The following is a 26,246-nucleotide window of genomic DNA, read 5'->3' as shown; positions in this document are numbered from 1 at the left end:
GACAAAGAGGAGTCTGGGGTTTGAGCAGATGTCTTTGGAGCATTTGAAGGTCTGTGTTTGCAGCAGGGCCATTGCTCAGCTGGTAGCAAGGATGTGAATCCCAGTAAGGGCCAGCACTGACCCCATGTGCTGGGGACTGAGCAGTGTCCTTCCCTGCCCTGTTAGTGCCTGCTGCTGTGGTTGTGCTTTGGGTGGAGCCTTGAGGTGCAGCCCCTGATGACAGCAGAGACTTTGAATCTGAGCAAACTTGCCTAGGTAGTGTTAGCTGTCTGGATCCTGTGCAGAGGTTTAGGGATGGTTTCAGTGTGGATTTGCAGCCACACCTGAGTGCCTGGAGTCCCTTGCAGCTCTTCTCATGGCAGTGTTACAGGTACTGATACTGTGCCCCAGCTGGATACTTTGGGGTAGGAGTTATAACACACAGCAGGAAAACTTCCCTAGGACAGGTTCCCTGTGGGCACAGCCTGACAGAGCTCAAGAAGCGTTTGGACAATGCTCTGAGATTGTTGGGGTGTCTGATCCTTGTGGGTCCCTTCCAGCCCAGGAGATTCTGTGATTCGAAGTGGTACTGCAGGGCTGCTTCTGCCCAGGGAGATTCTTGCTGAGAAAGCAGTGTCTGCTGGGGTCAGTGCTGGGTGTGTTGGAAGGCCATCAGCAGAAATGGCTGTACTGGATGAGGAGGGGGGATCTGACTCTTGGGAGCAGCCTCAGCAGGGACTGCTGTTCAGAGAGGTAAAGCTTGGCTGCACATGGACAGCCCTTTGTGAATTCTCTGTAAAGCTCCTGTCTCTGAGGCTGGCCACTCCTTGCTGGGTGTTCTCTCCTACAGAGCCCAGGAGATCAGTGCCAAGCTGGACCAGCTGGAACAAATTCTTACTTCTCTGTAATCCTGGACATCCTTTGCCTGTGGGGACAGTCCCCTAACAACCCAGCAAACCCCTGTTCTCTGAGGCTGTGCTGTTACACTTGTTACATGTCCCATGCTCTCTGCACTGCCAAGGGAAGAAGTGCCCACACCCAGCATGGGCTGTGCTGGGGACAGGACATTAAGATCCCCCTGTGTGACAGGGACCACAGGTAGCCGTGCCTGGCCCTGTGAGATGGTGTGTTAGTTAGTTTTCTTCTATTCTAACAAGTCTTATTATTTACTGAGCTCTTTTCTTCCGAACTAAGGCCATAATAGTTTGTTCTCTCAACATGAAAGTGCCTGGTCTTTGGGACTGCTTTGAAGAGTTAATCTTCAGTTGGTCCTGTAGAGCTCATTCCACTTCAAAAAGGAGGTTGGTTCCTTGGTTTGGGGACACCCATCGAGGTGGGACTGATGCCAAGTTAGGAGTCTCTGCTACTTGACTTGCTGATTGACTGTGCTAGTTGTCGGGGTGGGGGTTTGGAACAGCTACACAGATACTTAGCAGCAATCATTGATCCTCTTCATTGTGGGAGAGGGAGGCCCTCACCACTGTTTTGTGGCCACAGAAGGAGCCTGCACAAGATCACATAATGGAACAAACACAGTTCAATGTGACTTGCCAGTGCTTCTGCCCCAGAGTGTTCTTACAGGTGTGTTCTGCTGCTCCTCCTCCTCTCCCTCAAGCCATGCACTGTCTGTGCAGAGTCCCTTTCTCCTTCTTGTCCAGCCTAGGCTTCTAAAAACCCCTTAACTCCAGTTTATCCCTGCTGTGCTCTGATTAAGATACAGATATTTTTTTATGACAGAAGTAAAGTTCCAGTGCCCAGCTGTTTAACACTGTTTAGATTTGGCAGTTTTCTCTGCTAGATCATCATAGCTTCTACAGTCACTCTGAATAAAGGGTGACAGTGATCCTTTATTTAGTGCTGAGCCCCATGTGCTGCTGGACTGAGCAGTGAACCCAAGTGAGTGATGACACTGTACCAATATATCATAGCTTAAAATAGGGAGTAATTTTAAAAGTAAAGTGATGGAGAAGTAAAATGAAAGCTTTATTAATGTGCACAGTCTGGTGTGTTTGAACACAGCATGGAAGAGGTAAAGACAAAGCTTTAACTTTGCTGATAGTAGGGATACATGGATACAGCTACACTGCTGCAGGGCAGCTCCCTGAATGGTAGGTCCTCTGTGGAGCCCTGGGAGCTGCTGCCTGCACTCCTTGCTCCTGCTGGGAAGGAAACACACTGGTTTCAAGATCCTTTGTGGCTGTACAACCGATGTGTTTCACTGTGTTTGCCCTGGACTTTATAATGTTTGCCACTTTGCTGTGGGCTCATAGCACCAAGCCATTGGCCTGGGTTGTCTGACAGGTGGGGTGACTGCTCAGGAAATGCACCCCAGGGTGTGTCAGGCAGCAGAGGGGGAAGCACCCCACCAAGCTGACCAGGGAATCCTCCTCATGCACTGGTGTGATAGCTGAGCTAAAGACACGGATCCCCATTCAGAACAAACCAGATCTGTAAAGACTTGGAGATGTTTTACATCTGTCTGCCCCACTCAGCTGTGGTGAAGGGTTGGTTGATGCTGGGATGAAGTGATGGATATGAAATGAAGCTTCATCAGCCCTCCCTTCTCTGAGCACCTTACTGTCCTGAGTGCCTTGGGTTGTTGGGTCTCCTGGGTTTGCTGGTTCTGACAGATCCTGGGTGCTGATGGGACTCAGTAAACAGCAGCAGTGAGAAGCAGGACTGTGCTCACATCCAGCCTATGTTAAAGTTGGTGTATTAAGGCTTTGGTTTCTATCAGCTCATATCAGCTCTGTGCTTAGTTCTGCCCCTTTGTCCCCATCCTGACCAACAGCTGCTTGTCCCTGAACTTGCTGAGCCCTGAACTTCCAAAGGAGATGCCAGCAGGGCTTGCTGCCCTGCATCCTCATTGCTGTGAGGTCTGTGGGGTCTGCCCTGGAGAGCAGAGCTCTCTGAAGAGGAAATAAATCAGAAAATGCCCCAAGCCATAGAGTGTGGGGCAGGGGGAACAGTGTTGCAGTGGTTGTTTGTGTGCCTTAGAGACCTGACAGAGCACGTGGGATGTGTCAGTGCATGGGGGTGACCAGTGTAGTGGCAGTGCTTGCTTTTCACCTCAGAGTTTCTAAACTGGTCTGTTTTCTTCTTCCTACAGACAATTTTAGGTACACGTGTGACATTTGTGGGAAAAAATATAAATACTATAGCTGCTTCCAAGAGCACAGAGACCTACATGCCGTGGATGGTGAGTAATGTTTTGACACTCAGACACCTGAACTAGGCTGAGAAGTCTTTGGGGAAGCAAAATGTGGCTCTGCAGGAGCGTGTGGCCTGTGCTGTGCAGGACGTGGCACTGCATGGGTCACCTCTGTGCCATGGAGGCACAGTCTACAGGCACTGCAGGAAGGAGTTTGCTGTGCCTGATTCTCTCTGTGTGCATACAAACAACACCTGTGCTGGGACCAGGGGACCTTGCAGTGTGTCTGCAGTGAGGTTCATGGTTAGGATGGAGATCCTGGGACTGAGTACCTCAAGGTAAATGGTCAGCCTGATTATTTGCTGGGAAGAAGTTGGTTGCTTTTTGGTTTCTGAATTTACAGGTTTGTTCCCAACATACTTCTCTGTGAAATATTTCAGATTTCAGAGTTGGGAACTTTCATTTTTCTTAATGACTGTGATGAAGTTGTCAGTGGCCCTTAAAGGGTGACTGTACATACGGCCTATGCTAGTGACATTTGGATAGAAGCAGTGTTTCTTTATTCTTCATTGGGGAAAATGAAATACCAACATGCTGGCTTACACCCTGCTTACTGAGTATCTAAAGCTCCTCAGCTGGGAGCCCACAGATACTCCAGACCTTCCCTGTGTGTGCTGCAAGCCTGACAGTACTGCTCCTCACTTGGCAAAGGAGAGTTCTAGAAAGAGGCTGCTTGGAGAGCAGCAGGTTTTGAATGGCTGGGCTGTCTCAGAAAAGCAAGTGTTTTTTCACATGGCTGTCCAAAAAAATGGTTGTGTTTACCTGGAATGTGTGGGCATCTGAACGTGCTCTAGGGACAGCCAGTGTTCTCTTGTAGGGCACCACTGCCAGCTCCCTTCCTCCTGTGGGGAGCCAGAAGAAAATTAGTGGCACTGACAGTCACTGTGAGGGGAATGTGGCTGCCTCAGTGAGAAATATCTCAGGGAGCTCTACCGAGGGCCACAAGAGGGCTTGGAAAAGGCTCCATGTGTGTGCAAGGAGTGTCCCAGCTCCTCCCTGGGGCTGCTGTGTTCCAGCACATGCAGAGGTGAGGCAGCTGTGCACCTGAACTCCACCTGGGGCCGTGTCAGGGTCAGAACAAAGGCCTTGAGCATCTGTGTGTATTAGGGCTGGGCATGCTCAACCAGGTCCTGTGAGGATGCTGCTGGGAAGAGGAGGGACTGGGGCACAAAGCCTGGTTTGTTCAGTGGGGCTGAAATGAGCTGCAGCAGTATGTGAAATGCAGGAGGAAAGCAAGACCATTTGAGAGGATTTAATTTCTGTTCTGTTTCTTCCCCTCCTTCTTCTATTCTGTGTTAGTTTTTAGTGTGGAAGGGGCCCCAGAAAACCGGGCAGGTAAGCCGAGCTCCTTTGTGTGCTTTATTTCACAAACCTTTTCAAGCATTCAGTAGTTCAGACACAGCAGGTCGATTCTGAACTTGTAAGAGTCAAAGGAGTTTTGTCAGGGATTGCAGTGGGACAGGGAGCATCCTCTCTCCCTCCCCAGTGTCTACAGCCAGTAGGTTGATGCCCAGCCCTAGCAGATACCAGGCTTTTGTTGCACATACACTTGGTCAGGCTTCAGACAATCAAAGAAGCAGGTGTTTCATGTCTGTGGTGATCTTGTAAATTGTTCAAGGCATGCACCAAATTCTTCTCTAAAGTGGGTTGGGTTGTGATTTGTTGCTAGCTGTGCTGTTAGCTGGTAGAAATCCCAGGTTGGTATTTGATAGGTGATGTGCCTGCAGACTGCATTGCCGTGCCCACTGTCAGCCAGTTCAGCAGCATTAGAGGGGAGATTCCCTGGAAGAAAATCAGGAAATATGGATCAGACTTTGCCATGTGTTCATTCAGTTTTTCTCTGCATTTTTTAAACATTAATTCCCACAAGGCCTGTTAGTGGGCTGGGAGCAGGGGTAATCCTGGGGCACCTGAGGAAGAGGAGGAGGGAAAAGTCAGACAGAGGGATCACTGGTTTATCATTCCTGTTTTCCAGTCCTGTTACAGATGGAAATGTGATTACAGGTGCAGGAGCATTCAGTGCCCATGCAGCTGTAGAAGGCAAAGCTGAGGTGTTGTCAGCTGTCCTCTGGTTCTGTTCTCTTGCAGACCCCTACGACCAGGCCGTCATCGCTGCCGATGAGGTGAAGGAGGAGGAGCCTGAACCCTTCCAGAAGATTGGGCCAAGTAAGAGTTATTTTTGTTTGAGATAAAAAGGGAAGCTCGGGGGTTCACTGCCTTTGGTTGCAGTACCTCTAGAGAAAGGAGGAAACATTGTTACACAGCAGGGCTGGGGTTTGGGTACTCACAGGTATGTTCAGGCTCAAAGGAGCATCAAACACCAACAGCCCTGGCCCTAAGAACTGCAGCTTTGTGATGTGTTCCGCTCAAGAGCTCTGCAAAGAGAAGGGGAGGGGAGTCCAGGGAAAAGCAATCTGGCAGGGATGAGAGAGGGCTTGAAGGTGCACTGAGAGCTGGCAGGTGATTCATTCACACTGCCTTTGTGGTGGGTCCTCAAACAGAGCGGAGGGAAACAGAGAGAACACCAGATTTTGCCAAAGCATTTCCCTGAATTTTCCATTTTGGAATCATTTGATTATCCGTGGATTTTCCTTCATCTCGCAGCTTGCTGCCAGTTCTGTACTCCCAGCACTGGCAAGAGGAGGAGGTGCCAGTGTGTGGTTACACTCCATTATTTCCATTATCCCCAAAGCAGGAATGAACACAGTTCCTCCAAGCCCCTTCTCCTGCAAGAGAACTCCACAATCCCAAATAAAAGTTCTCTAATACTTGAATGTGACTGCTTGTTTCCTGGTTTGACTGTTCCTGTTGTCCATCCCAGACCTGTAACCAGAAGACAGATCTGTGTCACCTGTAATACAGACTTTAGAACTGGATTCTCTCCCTTGTTTTGCATACTTGTTGTAATTTTGGGGTAATCTTGTGAAGCTTGTTCAGTTCTGCTGGACTTCTTATGCATGATCCATCCCTCTGTTTTGCACTGTTTCCTTTCTTGGGAAAAGGATGTGTGGATTACAGGGCAAGCAGGTTCCCCAGGCATGAGGAATGTTTGTGTGACCTGACCAGCTTCTCTGCAAAAAGGAGCTGGGGGTTGTGTAAGCGGGCTGGCCTCCTGCCTGACCTTTGTCTTTGTTCATTTCACAGAAACTGGCAATTACACCTGTGAGTTCTGTGGCAAGCAGTACAAGTACTACACTCCCTACCAAGAGCACGTGGCTCTGCACGCCCCCATCAGTGAGTATTGCTGCAGGGCTGCCCTCTGCAGCCTGGCACCTCCAGGGCTCCGGGGAGCACCAGGCTGCCAGGACACACCTCCCTCCTGGGGATCCTTGCCCTGGAGCTGTGGGATTACAGTGGGCAGGACACAGATCATGTAGAGCTGAGCTGGGATCCCTTCTCACAGTTCACTGTCAGGTCTGGAATGTCTCTGAGCTCCTACCTCAGCCCATGGAATTCTACACATGTTCCTTGTGGGCTTGATGGTTTAGGCTCTTGTTTAGCTGAGGAGATGCACAACATTTTTATACTCCCCTAAATAATAATTGAACATACGTGTTAGAGAAGAAGCATCTTTCTATGAGCTTCTGGGGAATTATTTCAAGCAGTGAGGTAAAACTGGTTTCAAAATAATTTAAGTGATCTCAGCAGCTCGCTACTGAATCACACTCAATAAATTATTTATTTCAGGGAGCTCAGGACAAGGCAGTTGTCAACAAACTGCACAGCACTGTGGTCTGCACTCCCCACACAGAGGGGAGGAGGCTTTAACAAGCAGTTCAGTGGAATTCAGTGCAAAATTTTACTAAACACATTGAGAGAAATCTTTGCCATCTGCTGGATTTGAATACTTTCAAAGTCTGCAGAGAAGTTCTTTACAGCTGAACTTCCTGCTCCCTTCCCAGCTCTGCCCTGAGCTTTGCTGGGTGCCCGGGGTGTGCTGCTCCAGGGTTTGGGGTGATGGAGAGGAGGATGAGGGATGGGATGAGGGACGAGCCGAGCTCATCAGCCTGCAGCTGCAGCCGCCAGGGGGCGCGTCCACCCCAAAATCCCCGGGAATCGGGTTTTTAAGGGATTGTAGTGAGGCACCCGTGGGTTTATGGGAACATGGTCCACCAGAGTGTCACTTTTAAGGTTTGGTGGCTCTTGACAGGTGCCATGCAGGTTCTCTGAAGCTTGGATATGGACCATGGTAGAAGGTGCAGGGCATAAAATACGTGTCCAACATCAGCATCACAAAGCTAATTCTGTTACCTGCCATCTGCTGAAGGACCTGCCCCAGTGCTTGTGATTGCACACATTGCAGTTATTCTTGTGCTTACCTGCCCATGGAAGCTCCACCTCTTCACTGAGGTGTTTTCAGCCCTCAGGCTGAAAACATAGGTGACAGCAGTGGGTCCATCTCCTGCCACAGAGGGGCCCTTGGACAGCAGGGCTCTGGGGTCTCTGCTCCCCCTGCAGAGAGCTCAGGAGCAGAGTGCAGTGAGCACTGAGCTTTGCTCAGCTCCAGCTAATTTTTGCCTTCCCAGTGCTTCCCATTTCAAGGTGATTTATTGCCACTGATGTCTTCCACCTTCCCAACCACTTGTAGAAAAAGCTGAGCTGCTGGTTCTGGTCCAGGCTGTCCAGCAGGAAAGAAACCCCAGCTCTGGGAGGGGTGTGCCTGCAGTGGGCCCTGCAGTTCCAGTGGCCCCCCCAGGCCCTGCCTCAGTTCTGCAGGAGGAGACATGTTCTGAGTGCTGGGCCTGAAGCCATCCTTGCACCATCATTTCTGCAGCAAAAGAAAAGAAGCTGCCCTTGCTGCAGGTTGGATCAGAAGGCCCTGAGCTGGGCAGATGGGTTTCCAGTCCTTTCAAGTATCTTTAACTATGAGGACACTCAAGATCAGATCAAGAAAATATTTTCATAAGGTTTAACCCCCTCCCCATAAACTTTTCTTTTTCCTTTTTTTTTTTTTAACCTCTTTTTTCCTCTAGTTCCCATGACCTAAGATTTGTGATTTACAATGACAAGCCACTAACCCTGGTGAGGGTATGGGAGAGGGCATGATGAGCTCCCAAGGCAGGCTGGCCAGTACATCCTCACACCTTTCTGCTGCTCAGACTCTGCTCTTCCCAAAATCCAAGGTCCTGTGAGGCAGCTGTTTGAAAAGCATAGCTGGCTTTTCTTTGGTCCTTGCAGTCAGAAGAAGTAAAGCTGAGACTGTGTCTTTATCCTGGTCTCATTCTTCTGGTTATAAGGCAAATGCTGAAAATTCAGTCACCAGTTCAGCTGTGTAGGTCTCTGCTGGAGTGCAAGCTTCCCTTCCAGAGCCTGTGTTTCTGGTTTTCTGTCATAATGAATGAAAAGTCATTGAAAATGGGTAAAACAAGGAATGATATCCTGCAGCTTCAATAGCATCTTGCAGGATAATTTCTGGTCTGAGCTGCTGGATAGCTGCTGTCTGGAAAAGAGCTCTGCTGTGGGCTTCCCTGGAATTGTTAATGCCAAATGTCTCCTTCCAAAGTTCCCTTTTCTGAATGAGGAGTAGGGGCTTTTTCATAAAATTAGAACTGGGCTATGACTCTTAAAAATAATATTGTTATGCTTCTGTCAACATATTCACTCTTTTTTCGAAGAAGGCTGTCAGAGGCCGTTTCCAAAAAATAAAAGTGGATAGCAGGCACATTCATTTGTCCCAGTTTTAGAAACATTTCTGAGTGAAGTTTCCTGGGGGGGGTGGTTCTGAGATATTCCTGTCCTCCTTCAGGCTCTGGCTGCTCTGTAAGATGGAGCTGATTGAACCACGTTTGCTGGGGCTGGGCATTGTTTAGGATGGAGAGAGAATGTTCAGGGCATGAAGTGACAGAACAGAGGGAATGGCTTCACACCCTTAGAGGGTGGGGTTAGATGGGATTTTGGGAAGAAATTCTGAGTATCCAGTGAGGAATTGGGTGGTGAGGCCCTGGCACAGGGTGCTCAGAGCAGCTGTGGCTGCCCCTGGATCCCTGGCAGTGCCCAAGGCCAGGCTGGACAGGGCTGGGAGCAGCCTGGGTCCCTGCCCACAGCAGGGGGGTTGACAAGATGATCTTTTAGGTTCATTCCAACCCAAAGCAATCTGGCATTCTGTGACTCTGTGCTGAGTTTACAGTGCAGAGAAGACCTGGGGCACCTGGGATGTGAACTGGTTATGAATGCACCAGGAGTGGGATTGAGCTTGGTGAGTGAGGCTCAGGAGTGTGCATTCACCTCTGCATGGTACCTGCAGATAGAGCCTCAGACTCCTGGGTCATGGAAGTGTGGGGAGAGAGCCCTAAAACCAGCACAACCCTCCATGGCTCTGCTTTCAGGATTGAAATCTAAAGTAATTTCATGGCTCTGAGAGTACGCAGAGCTCTGAAAGGCCCTGAGCAGCCCCACATGGGGCTGTGCCCACAGCCACACACCCGCCCCAGCCCTGCTCTGAGCCACACACCTGCCTGAGCTGCTCTGTAGGATGTTGGTCTCAGGTCAGTTGTGGACGTGCCCATGCCTGGCTGTGGGTCCCATGGGTTTGTGCCCCAACCCACAACTGAATTCCCACCTTGATGTCAGTCAGCCGTGCCTGGACACCCTGGATCTCGCTGAGGATCACTGGTCCTGGTTGACCTCACCAGAGCTGATCCTGCTGCTGACCTGCGGATTGACTTGCCAGCCTGGCCACACACCTCTCTCATTGCCATGAACTTCCCTATGGCCTTCGTGATGGAAGCTAGCTGTCACCTCTGGGCCTTGCTCCCTTCTCTCGGGCTCTGTGGGATGGGCCTTTCCATCCCTGGGATCATTTTTGGCTCTCCAGGGGACAGACAGACCCACCCTGACACCTGAGATGCTCAAGGAAGTTCATCAAGGCTTGCTGCTCAGTTCCTTTCTGCATTGGATGCACACTGGATACAATTTATTCATCCAAAGTGCTTAAATGCAGTGTTTCATTGAGGCAGCTGCCATTTTGGCAGTACAGCTGGTTTCCACACAGACCCTGCCTAGCCAGGAAAAAACAACTCCAGATTCCAGTTGGATGGTGTATCTTTGTTTCCCAGTTCAGTGAGAGAAATCTGTGAGTTCAGGTGCTTTTCCCAGTCTGATCCCACAGTGTTTTAACAACAGGCTCCACCTGTTTGTGTGTATAAAGATACACATTAAAAATTTGATAGGTTTGAGCAGAGGGGTTTTCCTGTGGAAAGACCTGTTTGCCATAGCCAAGGTGTCTGCTCAGAGTATGGAATTCCAGGCCATTGTTAAGGAATCATTTTCCAACACGTTCAGTGAAGACAGTTTTTTCTCCATAGGTGATGGTATAATTCCATCTGAATCTTCAAAATGGTTCCCTGCCCATCCTGACTATATCTTTCTAAAGGAATACCATACACAAATTATTAACCAGAATTTTTACCTGGAAAGAGGAATGTTGCTGAGACAATGTGGTCCCTGTTGTGGTGGTGCATTGTGGTAGTGTGTGGATTTGTGTGCCAGATTTTCTCCTTGCTGCCACAGCTTGTCAATCACAGTACTTTAAGGACTTCCCAAATCCAGAAAAGTCAGGAGGGGCCACTGTGATCTCTGGACTGCCTGGAGAAACACATTCTGTAGGATTGCCATTATTTAATTGCACACAGATCTGCTTTAGAGAGACATCTAATCTTGCTTTTGAGTGACAGAAAATGCAGCAATCACATAAGGTAATTATTTTGATGAATTATTGCCTCCACTAAATTAAGACTAAAATTAGCCAGCTGCAGCTTTGAGCACTGGGTCCTTTTTATAACCTTGTGTGAAGGAAGACTAAGTTACTGAATTTCTGTCCTTTCTAGACCTGGCTTAGCCTGCTCTCCAGGCCCTGGTTAAATCACAGGAGTGATTTGTGTTTCCATTGTAAGCTCTGCTGTTCTTGGCCCTTGGTTGTCCTCTTGTCTCCTCCTCTGGGTGTTCTCCAGTCTGTTCTCCACCGTGGGCAGGGCAGGCACCAGCAGTGTCAGGGTCAGGAAGGATCTGAGAGCTGGCACTGCCTTCCTGATCCTTGTGGGAATTCCTGATTGCTCCCCAAGGAGCACCTCAGCCTCTTCAGCTGCAGAGTCCCCCTGGGAGCTCCTCTGCAGCCAAGCCCAGCAGTGACCAAGCTCTTTCTGCTGTCAGGCTGGAGCCCCTGTGTTCCCAGCATCTCCTGTCTCAAGTGTGTCCTTCAGCACACCGTGGGCCGTGCTGCAGGGCTGCAGCACAAAGCCCTGAGCTGGCTGACTGCAGACCCTGCAGTGAGAATCACCCTCCACATCCCTGCAGCTTCCGCTGGGACGGGTCTGTGCTGCCTTCTGAGAGGGTTTGAACAGCTCCACAGTGCCAGTTATGAGGTCAGCTGCCCATGGTGCTCTCTCCAGTCTTGCTGCAGATTTTGAGGCAGGAGGTTTTTTGTGGCCATTCAGCAATTCAGGATTTTCATTTTTAGAAACATCTTGGCCTTTTCATCAGCTTGAGGCTGCAAGTTTCACAGTGAAGGTGACTTTTGCAGAGCAGAGCAGAGGAGCTGTGTGATGCTCTCTACCTGTGTTGCTCAGCCTTCAGAAGGAATTTGGCATCTGATGAACTACAGACTGAACATTTTTTTTCCCAGTGAACTGTTAGCTTCCTCCAGACTGCTTGAACTGATGTTCCTTTGTCTGTCTTGCATTGCTGCTGAAAACTCTCTCTGCCTAGTGTCAGCTGGAGTAGTCTTCTCTGTGGGGTCTCAGTTTGAAGACATACTGTTTGTTTCATTTGGGAGGAAGAAGAAGAAATTTTGGAGGTCATCATAGCATTGAGACTTCTGTGTTCAGGTCCCAAAGCAGTATCTGGGCTGCAGAGGATGTGCAGTGATGCTGTCTGTGTCTGGCACTGAAGAGTTGCTGATGGCTGTTTCTCATGGCATTGATGGGGAATAAAGCAGACATTGGTGGGAATGATCCTCATGGAAAGCAGACAATCCACAAGCTGGAAAAATTCATATCTGACCACATTTTTGCTGGCAGTTTTTGGCAGCAGCTGGAGGAGGATTGTCCATGGAGATTGAAAGGAAGCATAGAGAGCAAAACAAGCCTCCTGCCTATTTATCTGGCTGGAAACCAAGCAGAGAAGTATCCTGACTAAACTATGAGAAAACCAGTGCATAATTTCCTGCAGAACTACACTGACATGTAGGAAATGTCAGCTTGGGGCTGTGTGTCAGAGCAAGTGAATCAAAACCCCTGGAAATTGCAATGTGAATTTTGTGAATGTACACACTCCCAGTCCCCAGTGCTGCTGATGAAGGTGAGAGCCAGTCACAGCCAAGGTCTGTAAAGTCTCCTGGGATTTTGGAAATGAGCATCCTGTCCCAGCCTAGAGGACTTCTCTCCTCAGAGTTAGGCTGTGGTGCTGCCATGGCATTCCCCTGAGAGCTGCTCAGTGTGGATGAGTGTTTCTCACTCACACTGTGTGGGATGTGCAGGTGCTGCTGTTGTCCCTCCAGCTTTAGGCATCCCACAGTATCACTGTAGAAATCACTGGGTTGGTTGAACCCACAGTCTTTGGTTCTTTGTTAGGGATTTTTCATGACAGGTGGTTGGGGTGGGGCTAGGGCTTCCGGACCCATGTCCAAATTTCCATAAAGAGGCTTCTTAGGAGTGAAGGGGGTTCTTAGACAGTTTCTCCATTTTTGTAATGGTTTATTTAATCCCTGTGGCCCAGATGAAGGGCTGTCCTCCTGAAGGTGTTTCAGATGACTTTTGGTATTGACAATTCCTGGTGATCCTCACTGTGTGCTGCAGAGACTAAAATATAGATGCATTCAAAGAGCATATCCCAGTAATATTCAGAATTTCTCCATATATCACCAGTCTGGAGATGGGAGCAAAAGCCTTTACTCACTCTGCCTCCTAATTCCATTCCATTCCATTCCCAACAGTGCCCTTTCCTTTGTCAGAAGGTCAAAGAGACAGGGAATGTAGCTGGAGATCACTAGGATTTATTCAAGGCTCAAGAAAAAAAGATGTTAACTTCTCTCTACTCAGACATCTGAGTAGTTTAGAAACCTGTTCCCAGTCCACAGAAATGGAGGCCAGAGCTGCAAATGCCTCCAGGCAGGCTGTGGCAATCACACAGTGCTCCTGGGTGGATGGGGTGATTCCTGCAGGAGCAGGGATGGGTTGGTTGTGTGGCAGTTAGAGGTGTGGAAGGGAGCTAAGGAGCTTCACCAGTGTCCCCTTGGGCGAGGGGGGAGCCCAGCTCCGTGCCAGGGGCTCGGTGGATCAGCAGCTCCAGCAGGCCCCGCTCTCGGAGCTCCCTGGCTGTGCAGGCACTAGTTCTGAGTGTTCATATCCAGAGTTCTCTCGATCTCCACTCTTCGTGGCAGTGAAGACACAGGCGAGCCAGTCCAGCAAAAAGTCCCCGGCGTCCCTAAACCGCTGCTCCAGCCTGCTGCACCGCGCGCCCTCCGGCGTCCCGCCCGCCTCGCAGCCCCAGATGTTCCGCGCTCCCAATTCCGCGTCCCCAGGAAGCAAGGCCATCACAGGTACCAACTGCCTTTCAGCTTGCTGAGCTGCTCAGCGTCCTGTCCTGCCCTGGATAGGCTTTTCACCCTTCCTAACATCAGTCTGCTCCATCCACGGCTGTCCCAGAGAAGCCGCTCCCAGAAGCAGCTGAGGGGGTTTGATCCTTTGTAATCCCTTCCCAGTGACAAGTTGTTTTTGTTAAACATCGTGGTAACCACAAGGTGCAAAATACCCTGTTTCAAATCCTGGTGTCACAAACTGAGAAGAGCTTCCTGACAAGGATTGGTGTAATGGCTTGTCAGGAATGGGGATTTTTGCCTGGTTTTCAGCACTGTTTGGCATTTAGTGTTTGTTTCTCTCAAGATGATGTTCTCAGGGCTAGGCCTGTGCCTTTGGAAGTGAAATGGAGTACAGGTGTTTTCACATGCTCCATTCCCCACAGGAACCTCCGAGACATAAACAGAAAAATCAGTATTACAGAACCATTAGTGAGGAGTTAGAAAATGCGAGTTAGGATTGATCATCCCATTGTCTCAGTTTCCTCCTGAAAAAGATCAAGCCTAAAAAAAAATTTAGAAGAAAGAAAGCAAAGACTACTGAAAAATAACTGTTAATAAATAGGGTGTAAAACATAGTGTGCCATGTGCTGTCCACTGGGAAGCACCCTCTTAAGTCTGTGGGATTGATGGATAGAGATTCCATCCCGGTGCAGAAGAAGGGCTGGTCAATCAGTTGATGGTTAAACACTCCTAGAATGTCTGGCATGAACAGAAGTTGAGTATGAGAGGTGGCTGTGGTGGAAGAGGCCATGGATGCTGAACAAGGATGGGTTTTGTTGGGTAACACATACCCACAGCTGCCAAGGGCTTGGTCCATATAGAGAATTTTACTTCACATTCTAAAGGTTCTAACACAAGGAGAGAAAACAGAGTGAGCTGCCCTCTCAGCGTGGGAAGGGCACAGTAAGACTAAGCAGGTGCATTAAACCAGATTTTTCTTACTGCCTGACTTGGGGGAGGTTTTGGGGAGGGAAGCTAAGGGATGAAGGCAAAACCACCATGCAAATTCTTTATACAGGTCTTTGGACACCTCCATCTCACTTCCACTTGTGACATAAGCCAGGACTTGAACGTGGGTCTCTTGGGAGGGATGGGTTAACCCAAACCATTTTGTCACTGTCTGATTTTCCTGTTATTTAAGGCCTCTTGTTTCTATTATTTATCTGTCAAGTGGCCTAGGTAGATAATGTTTCCAGTTCCTTTTCGGCCCTGTTTGATGTGTTTCTGTTTCAGTTGATTTGGTTACCAAGTTTGCTTGTTCTCCTGAATTTTAGGAGTCAGGAGTGTAGTTGATTGAGAGTTTGAGAAGCCTGCTCAGGACTTGAAAGGGTCCACTGAGCCAAAATCCACAGGCTGGGCTCTTCCTTCTGCTGAGGTCTCTGGTAGCCCCAAAGCCCACGTGTGTGAGCCACGCTGCAGCTCTGGGAGCCTGCAGGGACCCAGGGCATCTGCCAAGTCCTGACAGTAGTTGTGACCACTCCAGTGGTCTGCAGGAATAAAATCATGGTCTGGCACCACTTTTCAGGAGTCCCCATCACTCCTGAATGAAAGACTTGTGTCCCCAGCCCTGCCCAGTCTGCAGCTGGGCCCAGCAGAGCCAGGCCAGGCCATGTCCACATGAAGCCATGGGTGACAGTGGGCTCCAGAATGAGAGTGCAGAGCAAGGGCCTGTCCAGAACAGGCCACACTCATTGCTTTGGCCAGTTTAGTTTATTTAATCTCTAGTTTATCCTTTCAGCCACCACAGTAAATCCATTTGCCTGGATATTGCAGAGCCAGTGAAGTGAGACAGGACCTCCTTGCACTGTTGAGCTGGTGCTGAGGGACAGCAGCTTGAGCAGGGTGGGAGGCCCTGAGCTGTGCAGGGATGCTTCAGGGATGCTTCAGGACTCTGTGGCCACTGCCAGGGGCAGGAAGCACCTGGAGGAGCCTCCCAGTGCAGTCACTGGGAACTGCCCTGAGCTGTGGCTGGAGTGGGCCCTGCCAGGAGCAGGACCTGGGGGCTCAGGAACAAGGGCACTGTTGGGAAGCACAGAGCCAGAGGATCTTCCACAGCTTTTCCAGACGTGGTGGGCAGGCCCTGAGACAGCTCTTCAGGCCTCTGCTTCAACACTTCCAGGAGGGTGTTTAAAAAGGGAGTGCAGGTGACTGGGAAGCACAAGGAAAGATGGCACAGTGCTTCTGTAGGTGACACTTTGGTGTGGTGCTGAGGCCCTGAGCTCAGTCTCAGACTGGTCACCTGTGCTCACAGGAGTTAAGGGCTGCTTGTTGCCCTAAGGATGAGTAAGATAAGGGTTGGGTTTTTTTGCAAAGGGAAGGAAGACATGACCTTTCTGGTTCAGTCAGGACTGGTGTTCACAGGCTCCCTAAGAGCCAATCCAGGCCACCCCAGCCAGCAGGCATTCAAGAAAAATACCCATCTATTATCCCTTCACTGAATCTGGCCCATTTGCCTCCAAAATGAGGTATTTGACCTTTCTGCTGTACTCAGGGTCTGTGATTATGTGGCACAGGAGCATGTCTTGCCTCCTGTCTGCCTGATTCTGCATCCAGTGTTGACCAGTCACCATTCCTGCTTTGTTCTCCACCCAGCAGAAAGTGCTTTCAGCAGAAGAGTGGAAGGCAAAGTGCAAAACAACTTTGAAGAAACAAACAGCAATTCCCAGAACTCCAGTGGTAAGTGTGGTCACCCTTTCCTGCTGCTTCCATATTCTTCTCCAAGCAGGATCCAGCTGTGCTCAGGGAATGTTGATGTATTATGGGGTACCTTGTTTAAGCTCACAGGCAGCCAGCCCTCCTGGGGTAGTGCCTTGTTCTCCCTCCTCCCCAGGCTCCTGGCACCCCAGCCCTGTCAAACAGGCCATGAGGGATTCCTGCTGCCAAGGACCAGGTACTTGAGCATAGATTTTTCAGAGGGGAGCCAAGATGTGGAGAAAGGATGGATGGAGATCAGTGCAGTCCTGGTGGAGCAAAGACATTTGAAAGCAGCAGAAGTTTGAGGACTGTGGGTAGAAGATCAGCTTGCAGATTACAGTGATGCTGAGCATGACAGTTTATTTAAATGTCACTGTAACCAGTGTCCAGCTGTTTGTGCAGTCACTGCGTGGAGGTCACAGTCAATCAGATGTGAGCTCAAAATCCATGTGCTAGAAGGAATGAAAATCCCCTCCACTTGTGCAGTTTCCTTTCAGTGTTAAAGGAAACTGAACATAACCAGTGGCCTAGACAATTTTGTTCAGGTCCAGCAGCTATAGAGTTTTCTGTGCAAGGTTTTTATCTTGCCTGTGTACTGCCTGGCCTTCCAGTGGGCCACTACCATTCTCCATGCTCCCTAACTGGAGCAAAAATGACAGAGCAGATGAAATGGAAATTTGGCATCTTGCTGCAGAGATAAATAACATGCCAGCAGAAAAGCCTGGCTTCCCTCCATTCCCCATCCAAGAGAAGCAGAATATGTGTTGTTGGCAATGCCCCTGGCTGGAATGGGCAGGTGAGGGGTGGGATGTCTCCCTGGAGCAGGTTACACAGTGTCTGTGGGTGTTTTATCTGCCTCAGAAGCAAGTAAGGGGCTTTCTGCAACCATAATGAAAAGCAGGGATGTGGTGTTGGAAAACCCGTGTGTGGTAGCAGAGTGGGTGATGGGAAATGGGCAAAAAAGTTATTTGTTGCTAAAATACTGTGTGTTGTGTTTTGGGGAAAATCCTGTACTAATCCATCATTCACAATTGCAGCTGGTCATTCGGGGACAGAAAAACCTAAAGAAAAGAGGTGTAAGCAGAACCCATCAGGTGAGCTTGTCTCTGTTTCAGGCCATTAGTCCTGTTCCTGCTGGGCAGTCAGGACTCCTTGGGGCTGCCCAGACCCTGGTCAGTAAGCCCAGCCTGGCTGTCAGACATGACTCAAGGCAGTGTAATCACTGAGTTCAGCCTGGCTGCAGCTCTGGGCATGGCCCTGGCCTCTCAGCAGCTCGTGTCTTGTCTTCTGGGGGTACTGTCAGTGTTTTGAAGGGTTTCAAAGCCTTTAAGTGCACATCTGTAAATGCCAACTTGGGGCCCTGACTCCTCTGGAGCCCTTGGAAAGTAGCAGCCTGAGATTGTACCTATTTTATTCCTGTCAAATCTTGTACAGCCAACAAAGGAAGGGCAAAAATATCTTCCTTCCTATCAGACAGCTCATTCCTGAAGGCAAGAGAGCTGCATTGGAAACCTGTGGCTGCTCTTGTCAAGTTTTGCAGGAGGGGAGATGAACCTGTAGCATGGACCTGTCCAGGAATCACTGACAAGAAACACAAACAGTGGCTTACTGAGCAGTACAAGCCTTCAGTTCTTCCTGAACTATTAAATACTGACCCTCTGTGGCTTGACACATCTCCCAGACTCTTCCTGCCATCTCCCTGTACCAGCTCACATCACACTCATCCTCCTCAATCTGTTTCTTTCTGGACTGCAACATTTAAAGCACATGAGTGAAAGTTCACAGCAAGAACCAAAACAAAACCAGAAATTCTTACAAGCTGAGTAGCAAGTTTCATGTGATTTGTTTCTCTTGTTTCCCTGTAAGGAGTGTTTCTTTCTGCACCATGTGCAGTGTCAGTTTATTTTAGTGGCTCAGTTGAGGGTCTGGCAGGCTGCAGGAGTTGCAAGGTACTCACCTGGACCATTGACTGAGCCAGGAAAGCTGAGGAACTCAAGTGAGCTGCCCAGGACTGGTCTGAGGGGAGTTGGGGTCAGGTGAAAGTAGTTGCTTTCTGCATTAAGCAGCTGACATGCTCCTGAAAGCCAGGCTGGTGCATGGGGGTGTATAAACTGCTTCCCTTTTTCCTTCCTTTATCTATCCTGCATCCTCTTTCCTTCCCCAGCCCTGTTTTTCCCCTTTGGCTCTGTTTTTGTGCTGCTTCCCACAAGTCCCATTCAGTGCTCTTTTCCAGCCCTTGCACCAAGCCATTTCTGCTCTTATTCCTTCCAGTTCTCAGGAGTCCCAGTGGCCTCATTGACAGCAGCCTGGGTGAGCATCACCAGCCAGCATGTGCCACTGGTGGTCAGAGAGGCCTGGAGAGCTCTGTGTGCTCAGCTGGCCAGGCAGAGCTCTCTGCAGCTGCCTTTTGGAAGAGCTGACATGTCCTTGCCTCCTCCTTTTCCTTCTTTCCATGGCTGTGTCTCAGTGGGTGGGACAAACACCATGTGGCTCAGTGTCACATGTGGGATGCAACTCTGGGGTGATTCTGGCACCATTGGCTTGTCCTCTCTTGTGCTCCAGCCAGCAGATTTCCCCCAGGCAGGGAAGCAGGTGGTGGTAATGTGGTGGGCAATGACAGAAGGATGGACACTTCTGTCCTCCCACTCCCATCTGCTGTTTGCTTGTCACCAAACTGCTGCTGTAAGGAACAGTCACCAGGTTTGGGAGGTAAATGTGGGTCCCAGCTGAGCAGCCAAGAGCTGTGTGGCTTGGCCTTGTTAAATGCCTGATGGCTCTTGTTCTCTGTGGGTGTGAGCTTTGTGTCACAGACTTGGATACAGAGATACCAGAGAGCAGCAGGAGATTTTTAGGCCACCCAGATGGGGACATTCTGCTTTTCCCCATGTCACCATCCTGACTGCAGTGGCACAGACTCCTTGGTGTCTAGAGTAAGAGACAGGATGAGCAGAACAGGGAGGTCAGTAACTAAAATCACCTAAAATACACAGGGGTGCAATGGGAGGGAGTCCTGAGTGGGAAGAAAGGAACTCGAATGGAAGATATTGGATGTCTCTTCCCTATGCACACAACCCCAGTCCTTGTCACAGTGAGTGCAGGTACCTGGCATCCTTCTCTGTGTGCCCTGGCATGTGGCTGCCCACAAGCCAGAGCTCTGTGCTGCATGGCAAACACTGCTTTGGGCCTGATGTGAGTCCAGCTTTGTCTCCCAGCAGGATGGGCTGGAGACAGGGAGTGGGTGAAGGTCTCGAGCTGTCATCCACATTGTTATTGGAGAGTGCTGTTTGTACTCATGCCAAAGGGTCTCCACAGCCACTTGAACTTGCTTTTTGATGAAACCTGGAAGTTCCACAGTGCTTTAAAAATAGCATCCTTCTAAAATGTTCCAGTTGCTCCCTTCTGCTGCCTTGGGAGCACAGACAGGAGAGGTCCCAAGTCACACAGAGCTTCTGTTCATCCATTGCTGAGCTAAGGGAGGTGCAGAAAGCAATGCCATGACCTCATCCTGAAGCATGCAATTGGCTCACTGGGATGAACAGCAGAAGCTGTTATTCCTTAGGGTGCCATAAAGCTGCTTTCAAGGGAACCCTCCCTGGTGAGGGCCATTCTGCCAACTCTTGACACATGCTGAGGTTTTAAATTCTCAAGAGGCCAAACAATATTTCAAGGCCAGCTTGTGCAGTGTAAAAGGCAGTGATGATCAGCCTGGGCATGGGTAGGGAAATCCCTCGAAAGGGGTTGAGCTGAGTGTTTTGTGCTGTAGTGAAGGTCACTGCCTTCCTTTTCATCCATGTGTGGGTGGGGAGGAGCCTTTGGCTGGGGCTGTGCCCTGCTCTGTGCCCTCTGTCACCACAGGGCTCCCAGGCTTTGGGATCTCCCGGGGTCTCCCTTCCTCTGACTCCAACAGGGACAGTGACCTTCCTCAGGGACAACAACCATCCCTAACTCAAGTGTTTACAGCTAATGCAACTTGAGCCCTTGTTTTGGGCACTGTGGATAACTCCTTTGTGAAATGAAGGCCGAGAGGGATTAAGGGAATTGTGAGAATCCAAGAAGTAAAAGAAAAGCAAAAAAGGAGGAAAAAAAAGCTCTTTAGTTTCAACACCTTCAAATACAGCTATCAAAAGGGAAATCTAATTGGAATTGTCAGTGTTTGTTGAAGTCTGAATTTGCTCAGTGTTGTGGGTGTGAAAGAGAACAGTTAAAATTATGTAGGGAATTGGGAAATATTTTGAACTTTCAAGGTTGATTTAAGCTGTATAAATATGTCTCAATTACATCTGCTGCTTTAGGGAACTACTGCTGTAAGAACTTCCAGTGCAACAAATTTTAGCATTTAGAGTTTTTAAAATGTCAACACTTTTCGTTCCTATTTACACAGGGAAGCTTTGCTTTCCAGCACTGTTTATTCCAGACTGGGGAGAGGGTCAATGTAAATGTCTTCTTTTTTCAAATCAGTTTGTGCCAAGCTGAGATGAGATTGAGAACAAAAAAACTGGATTTTCTACATTTGATATAGGTAAAAATTCTTGGAAAAGCCTGAGAATTTCCTGTGTCAGGATTTAAAGGACACAGGACTAGATTTTAAACATGGATTTTCAGAAAGCACAAGCTTTCTTCCCTGGTGTGGCCATACATCCCCTTCTGCTCACCCTCTGTAGTCCAGCCATCACACAGCCCATCTGTGGGGGGGTTCTGCTGGAAAGACAGCACTTTTAGGATAGCATTTTTGGTGGGTGAGTGCAGCTTTAATGTTTGGGGCATAATAATTCTTGATTAGTGATTGCAGTGTGACATTAGCACAGCCAGCCCCCGTGCCTCTGCCTCCTGAGGTGCACCCAGCTGCCTCTCACGCTCTGTCAGCACAAATACAACTTCCATTTACATTCATCTGGTAATTCTCTTTCTCATCTGTGGTTGGTTTGTGACTGCTGCCTGTCTCCATGGAGCTGGGAGAGCCAATGGCCAAATTTGAGGAGTGAGGAAAAGGGGAAGGGGAGTTGTTCTGTGAGCTCCCACTCTGTGCACAGCACAGGGAGTGCTGCTGATGGGGTGACACAATTGCACAAATAGACAGAACTGCATTTCAAAGCAGCCTGAAGTGCTGTGCCCAGGAGGGTCAGCAGCTGAGTGCAGTTCCCACCAGGAGAATGAGAGTCACACAGGGAGAGTTCAGTTCAGAAAGTGTCACTTTGCTTGGTTGAATAAATAAGTCACTGTGTCTACTGGGCATTTGTGTGGAATTGAGGTTTCTAGGAATGAACTGTTTATTTCTGGTGCCACATTCATTTAAGCTGTTCCAGACTTCTCATGTTCAACAGGCAGCTTGCAGACAGGAAGAAATATATCTGGGCTAAAATAACCACTCAGCAGCCAGTCTCTGTGGGTGATATCCTGCCAATTGCTCCAGAGCCTTGGGACATGGGGAAGAACTGAGGCAATCCATATGAAAGCACTGAGGCAAGGAGCACTCAGCAGAACTGTGACACTGCCAGGGACAGGGCTGAGGACTGCAGTCTGCAAGCACAGATGGGGCTGGGCAGGGCATGGCCAGGACAGTCCCTGAGAGAGCAAAGTGTGGGCAGAAAAACCTGAACTCTCATTTTGCCTGGAGAATCTGTGGAGAGCAAGATTACAGAGGCCCAGTGCAAGGTGATTTATCATTGACCAGTCTCACTCTGGCATTTCTATGATTCTTGCCTGGATAGGTAGCTTTAGTGGAAATGACTGTGTTGTAGCAGGTATCTGACAATGCGTGGATTAAAAAATTGTCCAATTATAAATATGAAGACCAGAAAAATCCTAAGAGTCTTCCTTCACATAAACCAGTGTTGTACTGAGTACCTGAACTGCTGTTTCATACTGACAGGGCTTTCCATGTGAGTAGGAAGCCAAGCAGAACGAGGACACTGTCAGCAGTTCTGGCTGGAGAGCAGCCCGAGGTGGTGCTGAGAATTCCTTGGGCTGCTTTGAGTGCTCTGTGCCACTGCTGGGCTCTGTGCCTGCTCCTCTTCTGGGGGGACAGTGAAGTTGGGGTTTGCCCCTCAAAAGCTGAGGTGCAGCTGGGCTGCTGCAGGAGCCCTGCAATGCTTGGAGCAGTGCCATGGGCACACGTGTTCCCTGAGGGAGCAGGGCACTTCTCAGAGCAGGGACCCAGCAGACAGAGAGGAGGGTGCCTGGAGGAGCCTGCCCTGCTCAGCAGGGCCAGGTTAGGGACCTGTTTCAGTGAAGATCTTGCCCCAGGTACAGCTGGGCAGCTGCAGCAGCAGCTGGAGCACTTTGGCTGATCACAGTGTGTGAAGTGATCAGCAGCATTCCCTATGAGCTGGTGTCTCCCATGTATCCCCATTCCACAGCGCTGTCCAGTCATGTCTTTGCCCAGCATCATCCATGCCTCCATCTCCATTCCTTACGGGCTGGCCCTGCCATCTGGAGCCCTTCTCAGCAGCTCAGGTCCTTGGCACGGGGATGTTTAGCAGGAAGGATCACTGTGCTTGACCCATGCAGTTCCTGAGGGTGGTTTTCCTTCCAAGGAAACCAGGCCAAGCCTGGCAGAGAGCCCTGAGAGCCTCAGTCAGGGAAGTGCCAGCTCACAGCCTTGGACTGGGAGCCTTCTGGAAGTGCTCTGACTGAATATTTGATATTAATAATTAATGATTTCTGCCCCTCTGCAGGGGTCTGTCCCTAAAGGACCTCACCTGGGGACTGTAGGAAGCTACACATGGTCTGAGGTGCTGGGATCACTGCTTCTGCTCCAGGGCACTGCCCAAGGGGCAGCCAGCACCCAGTTTTCAGTCACACCTCACAGAAAGGCAACCTGCAAGGTGTGCTGAGTAGGAAATGTGCATTCTCAGCCTGAAGTAAGTGCACTGCTTAGGAGCTCTCTCCTTTGGCGTCCAGGGAGAGTGAGCCACCCTGGTTTTCCCTCCCAGCTTTAGTTTAAAGAAGCTGCATGGTGAAACTGGGAATTTGCATCTGGAGCACCAAAGAAAGCCCTTGTAAACCTTTCTTGCCCCATGGCTTTTCTTTGCTGGCCTCCCCCCTTGTTTCTGTTGCTGTAGTTTTGGGTGTGTTTTAAAATCTCTGGCCATTTTAAATTGGACAGGAAAGATGCAGAACCCTGGCCATGAGAAATTGAGCAAGGGAGAGAAAATGGACGTGTTGGACATGTTGGATTTTGTGTTAAATGGAGCTCCCACCCTGCCCTGCCCTGGATAACTCTGGAAGTGTGGAGTAGGCATAAGGAGCAGGGAGCAGATAGGCAGAGCTGTGTAGAATGCAGCGAGGTCTCTGCCAATCTCAATATTTAAATCTCTTTCTTTTTTGCAGAAACCGCAAGTCCCCTGATTTCAAATCCTTTCCCGCTTTTACAAAGTAAGTGTGATGGATGTCTGTGGTGCAAAAGGCAGGGACTGCCCTCCTGCAGCCCTGCCGCCCTGCCCTCTGGGCAATTTTCATCAATAAATGCTTTTTTATTATGAGTCCAAGTGTCAAGGAATAAAATGTCTCTCTTCTGTGGCTCTGGTGTCAGATTTAAATGCAACAGAAATCCTCCAGGGTGTTTCCATGCAGTCTGGGGCTGCTAAATCACTTCATATTCAGTCTACAGGGAGTTTTTTGTGAGCGTGTTTTGAGACCCAGATTTGAAAATGAACCCATATTTAAGTTAGATTTGCACACAGAAAAACTCGTGATCAGGGCTCAGCTCAGGAAACATCTGCACAGAGGCAGTTCCTGTGGCCTGGGACTGGAAACTGGGAGCAAGCAGGGCTGGGATAGTGAGCAGGTGGTCTCTGCTGCAGATTCTGCCCTGTGGCCTTGAGGTTTTGGCAGGTGGAGCTTCTTCCTTTGCCTTGCAGTGTGTTTGGTTCCTGGCACTGGGGCTTGGGGTGCTTTGTGCCAGCCCTGAGCGCCACACCCTGAGCGTGGCCATGGCAGGGAGGAGGACAGGTGTTCTTCCTCCTCTTACAAACCTGAGGGGGAAGCAAGGGCTTTATTCAGAACACGATTATTGCAGGAAGAGAAATCCACTTAATGCCAAGACGTTTGATAAGGGTGGTGAATTTGGGACTCCCCTTTTCCAAACATACTCCAGAGCACCTTGTTACCTCTCACTGTTTGAGCTGGCTGGAAATGACAGAAGTTCTGTTTTCAAGAAACTTTCACTGATTTTGGGGTGTGCTGGTATTTTTGTAGGAGCCTGCTGCTGATTCTCCTGCCTTGTCTCATGGGTTTGTGTCAAAGGGAAGGTGCAATGACGCTGTTAGTAAAGCTAAAGCCAATGGAAACATTGGGTGGAAATGCTGAGAAGTTTCCTCACAGTTGTTCTGCATTTGTTTTTCACCAAGATGTGGACAGAAGTGTTGAAATGTGGGTTTTTCCTGCTGAGGAAAGAGCAGCCTGGGGGGCTGTCCCTGCTGAGCCATGGTGACACCCTGCTGGGTGTCTGTCACTGCACAAGCACCTCAGGGCACTTGCTGAAACTTTCTGTTAAAGCTCTCAACTCCTGTTCACTCCTGGCTTCAGACCAGGCTCTGCTATTTTCCCTGGCTTAGATGTGGCAATGAGAGTTAACATGGGAATTAGAGTGATTTATTGAAGCTAAGCACAGGCACTGGTTTTCCTCTGCCTTGCCTCTCACAGCTGCTGCCTTGCTCTGGGGCCTCGCTCACTGGGTAAAGCTCTGCTAAAAGGGTCTAATTATAGCCTTGGGGAAAGATGGTTTAAATTGTGCAACCAGATGTGAGTTCTCTGTGGCTCAGGACACTGAAGAGCTGCTGGTTGAAACCTGCTCTCAGAAAACACCTCCACCAGCACAGGGGCTCATGTGGGCAGCACAAGCTTCCCTTGTACCGCCAGCAGCTGGGAGCAGGAGGACAAAGAGCAAAAGGGGAGACCTGGGGGCCCTGTGCTGAGCTCAGCCCACCTGAAGGAGAACAGATCCCTAACGCTGAGTAAGGAAGAGCTGAAATTCCCGGGGGAAGAACAAGCAAAGGTCCAGCAGTGGTGGGAGAGAAGGAGAATGGGGCACAGGTTGGCTCAGATGGGTGTGCAGAACAGTTCTGACAACTTTTCCAGTTCATGGTAAGAGAAATCAAAGGGAGGAGGATTTACTGGATTACCAGCCCAGGTGAACAGACTTTTCCCTGGTTTGGGATACAGATTGCCTCTTTCTTCTCTCCACCTTCCAGATCCCTCTTCCTCTTCTAGCCCTGGCACATCCCACCCTCCCTCCAGCCAGCCTGACTGTTCCCAGCTCTGCACTCTGGAGCATGAGGGGCTCAGGAGCTGAAAGCTCAGAAGGATGAGGGTTGAGAGAGCTCTGGGAAGTGAAGTGAGTTCATTCATTCCCGTGGGGATTCTGTACATCCTCCCAAGCATCCCTTCCCCTGGTCCCAAGAAATACTTTGGAACTGTTGGGTGAATTTAAGTTTTATGCTTATTTTTAATGTGGCTCAGTTTTATTTGTGGTAAACTTAGACTTCTGTATGTCTTTGTGCCAGAATTATTTAGAAGATGTTTTGGCATTTTCAGAACATGAAATTAGCTTTTGAAATAGGTGGTGATTTTGTTTCCAAATTTGGACATTTCTGGAGTAGAACAGAAGGGGTATCTTTTGGAATTGAGATGAAAATCAGCACAATTTTTCTGAGAAGAATCACAAATGAGAGATTTTACCAGTTCACTGAGTGCACTGAACATCCAGAGATTTGTGGTGCCAAAGGGAGGAGTTTGAGATGAAGAGCTGTGGAGACCTTGGTGGTCACAGCCTGCTGGATGCAGATGGGA

General features: G+C 49.4%; 1 protein-coding gene across 9 annotated transcripts in view; it reads left to right on the top strand.

The window, feature by feature from the left end:
• ZNF618 (zinc finger protein 618) overlaps nucleotides 1–26,246 on the top strand; it is a 148,789-nt gene that overhangs the window by 105,203 nt on the left and 17,340 nt on the right. For 4 of the 9 annotated variants that reach the window (XM_039719921.1, XM_039719919.1, XM_039719918.1 and 1 more), the window contains 7 exons: nucleotides 3,089–3,178; nucleotides 5,279–5,356; nucleotides 6,335–6,424; nucleotides 13,536–13,724; nucleotides 16,356–16,439; nucleotides 17,495–17,551; nucleotides 23,787–23,831. In XM_039719921.1, coding sequence (XP_039575855.1) covers nucleotides 3,089–3,178; nucleotides 5,279–5,356; nucleotides 6,335–6,424; nucleotides 13,536–13,724; nucleotides 16,356–16,439; nucleotides 17,495–17,551; nucleotides 23,787–23,831 — 633 coding nt within the window. The remainder of the gene's footprint in view (nucleotides 1–3,088; nucleotides 3,179–5,278; nucleotides 5,357–6,334; nucleotides 6,425–13,535; nucleotides 13,725–16,355; nucleotides 16,440–17,494; nucleotides 17,552–23,786; nucleotides 23,832–26,246) is intronic. The other 5 variants (XM_039719922.1, XM_039719920.1, XM_039719917.1 and 2 more) reach the window with 3 other exon arrangements.

Source organism: Passer montanus, unplaced genomic scaffold (genome assembly GCF_014805655.1).
Source record: "Passer montanus isolate IOZ18808 unplaced genomic scaffold, ASM1480565v1 scaffold43, whole genome shotgun sequence".
NCBI classification, from domain to species: domain Eukaryota; kingdom Metazoa; phylum Chordata; class Aves; order Passeriformes; family Passeridae; genus Passer; species Passer montanus.
The sequence above is the reverse complement of the archived record's forward strand: the minus strand, read 5'-3'. Positions and strand labels throughout refer to the sequence as shown.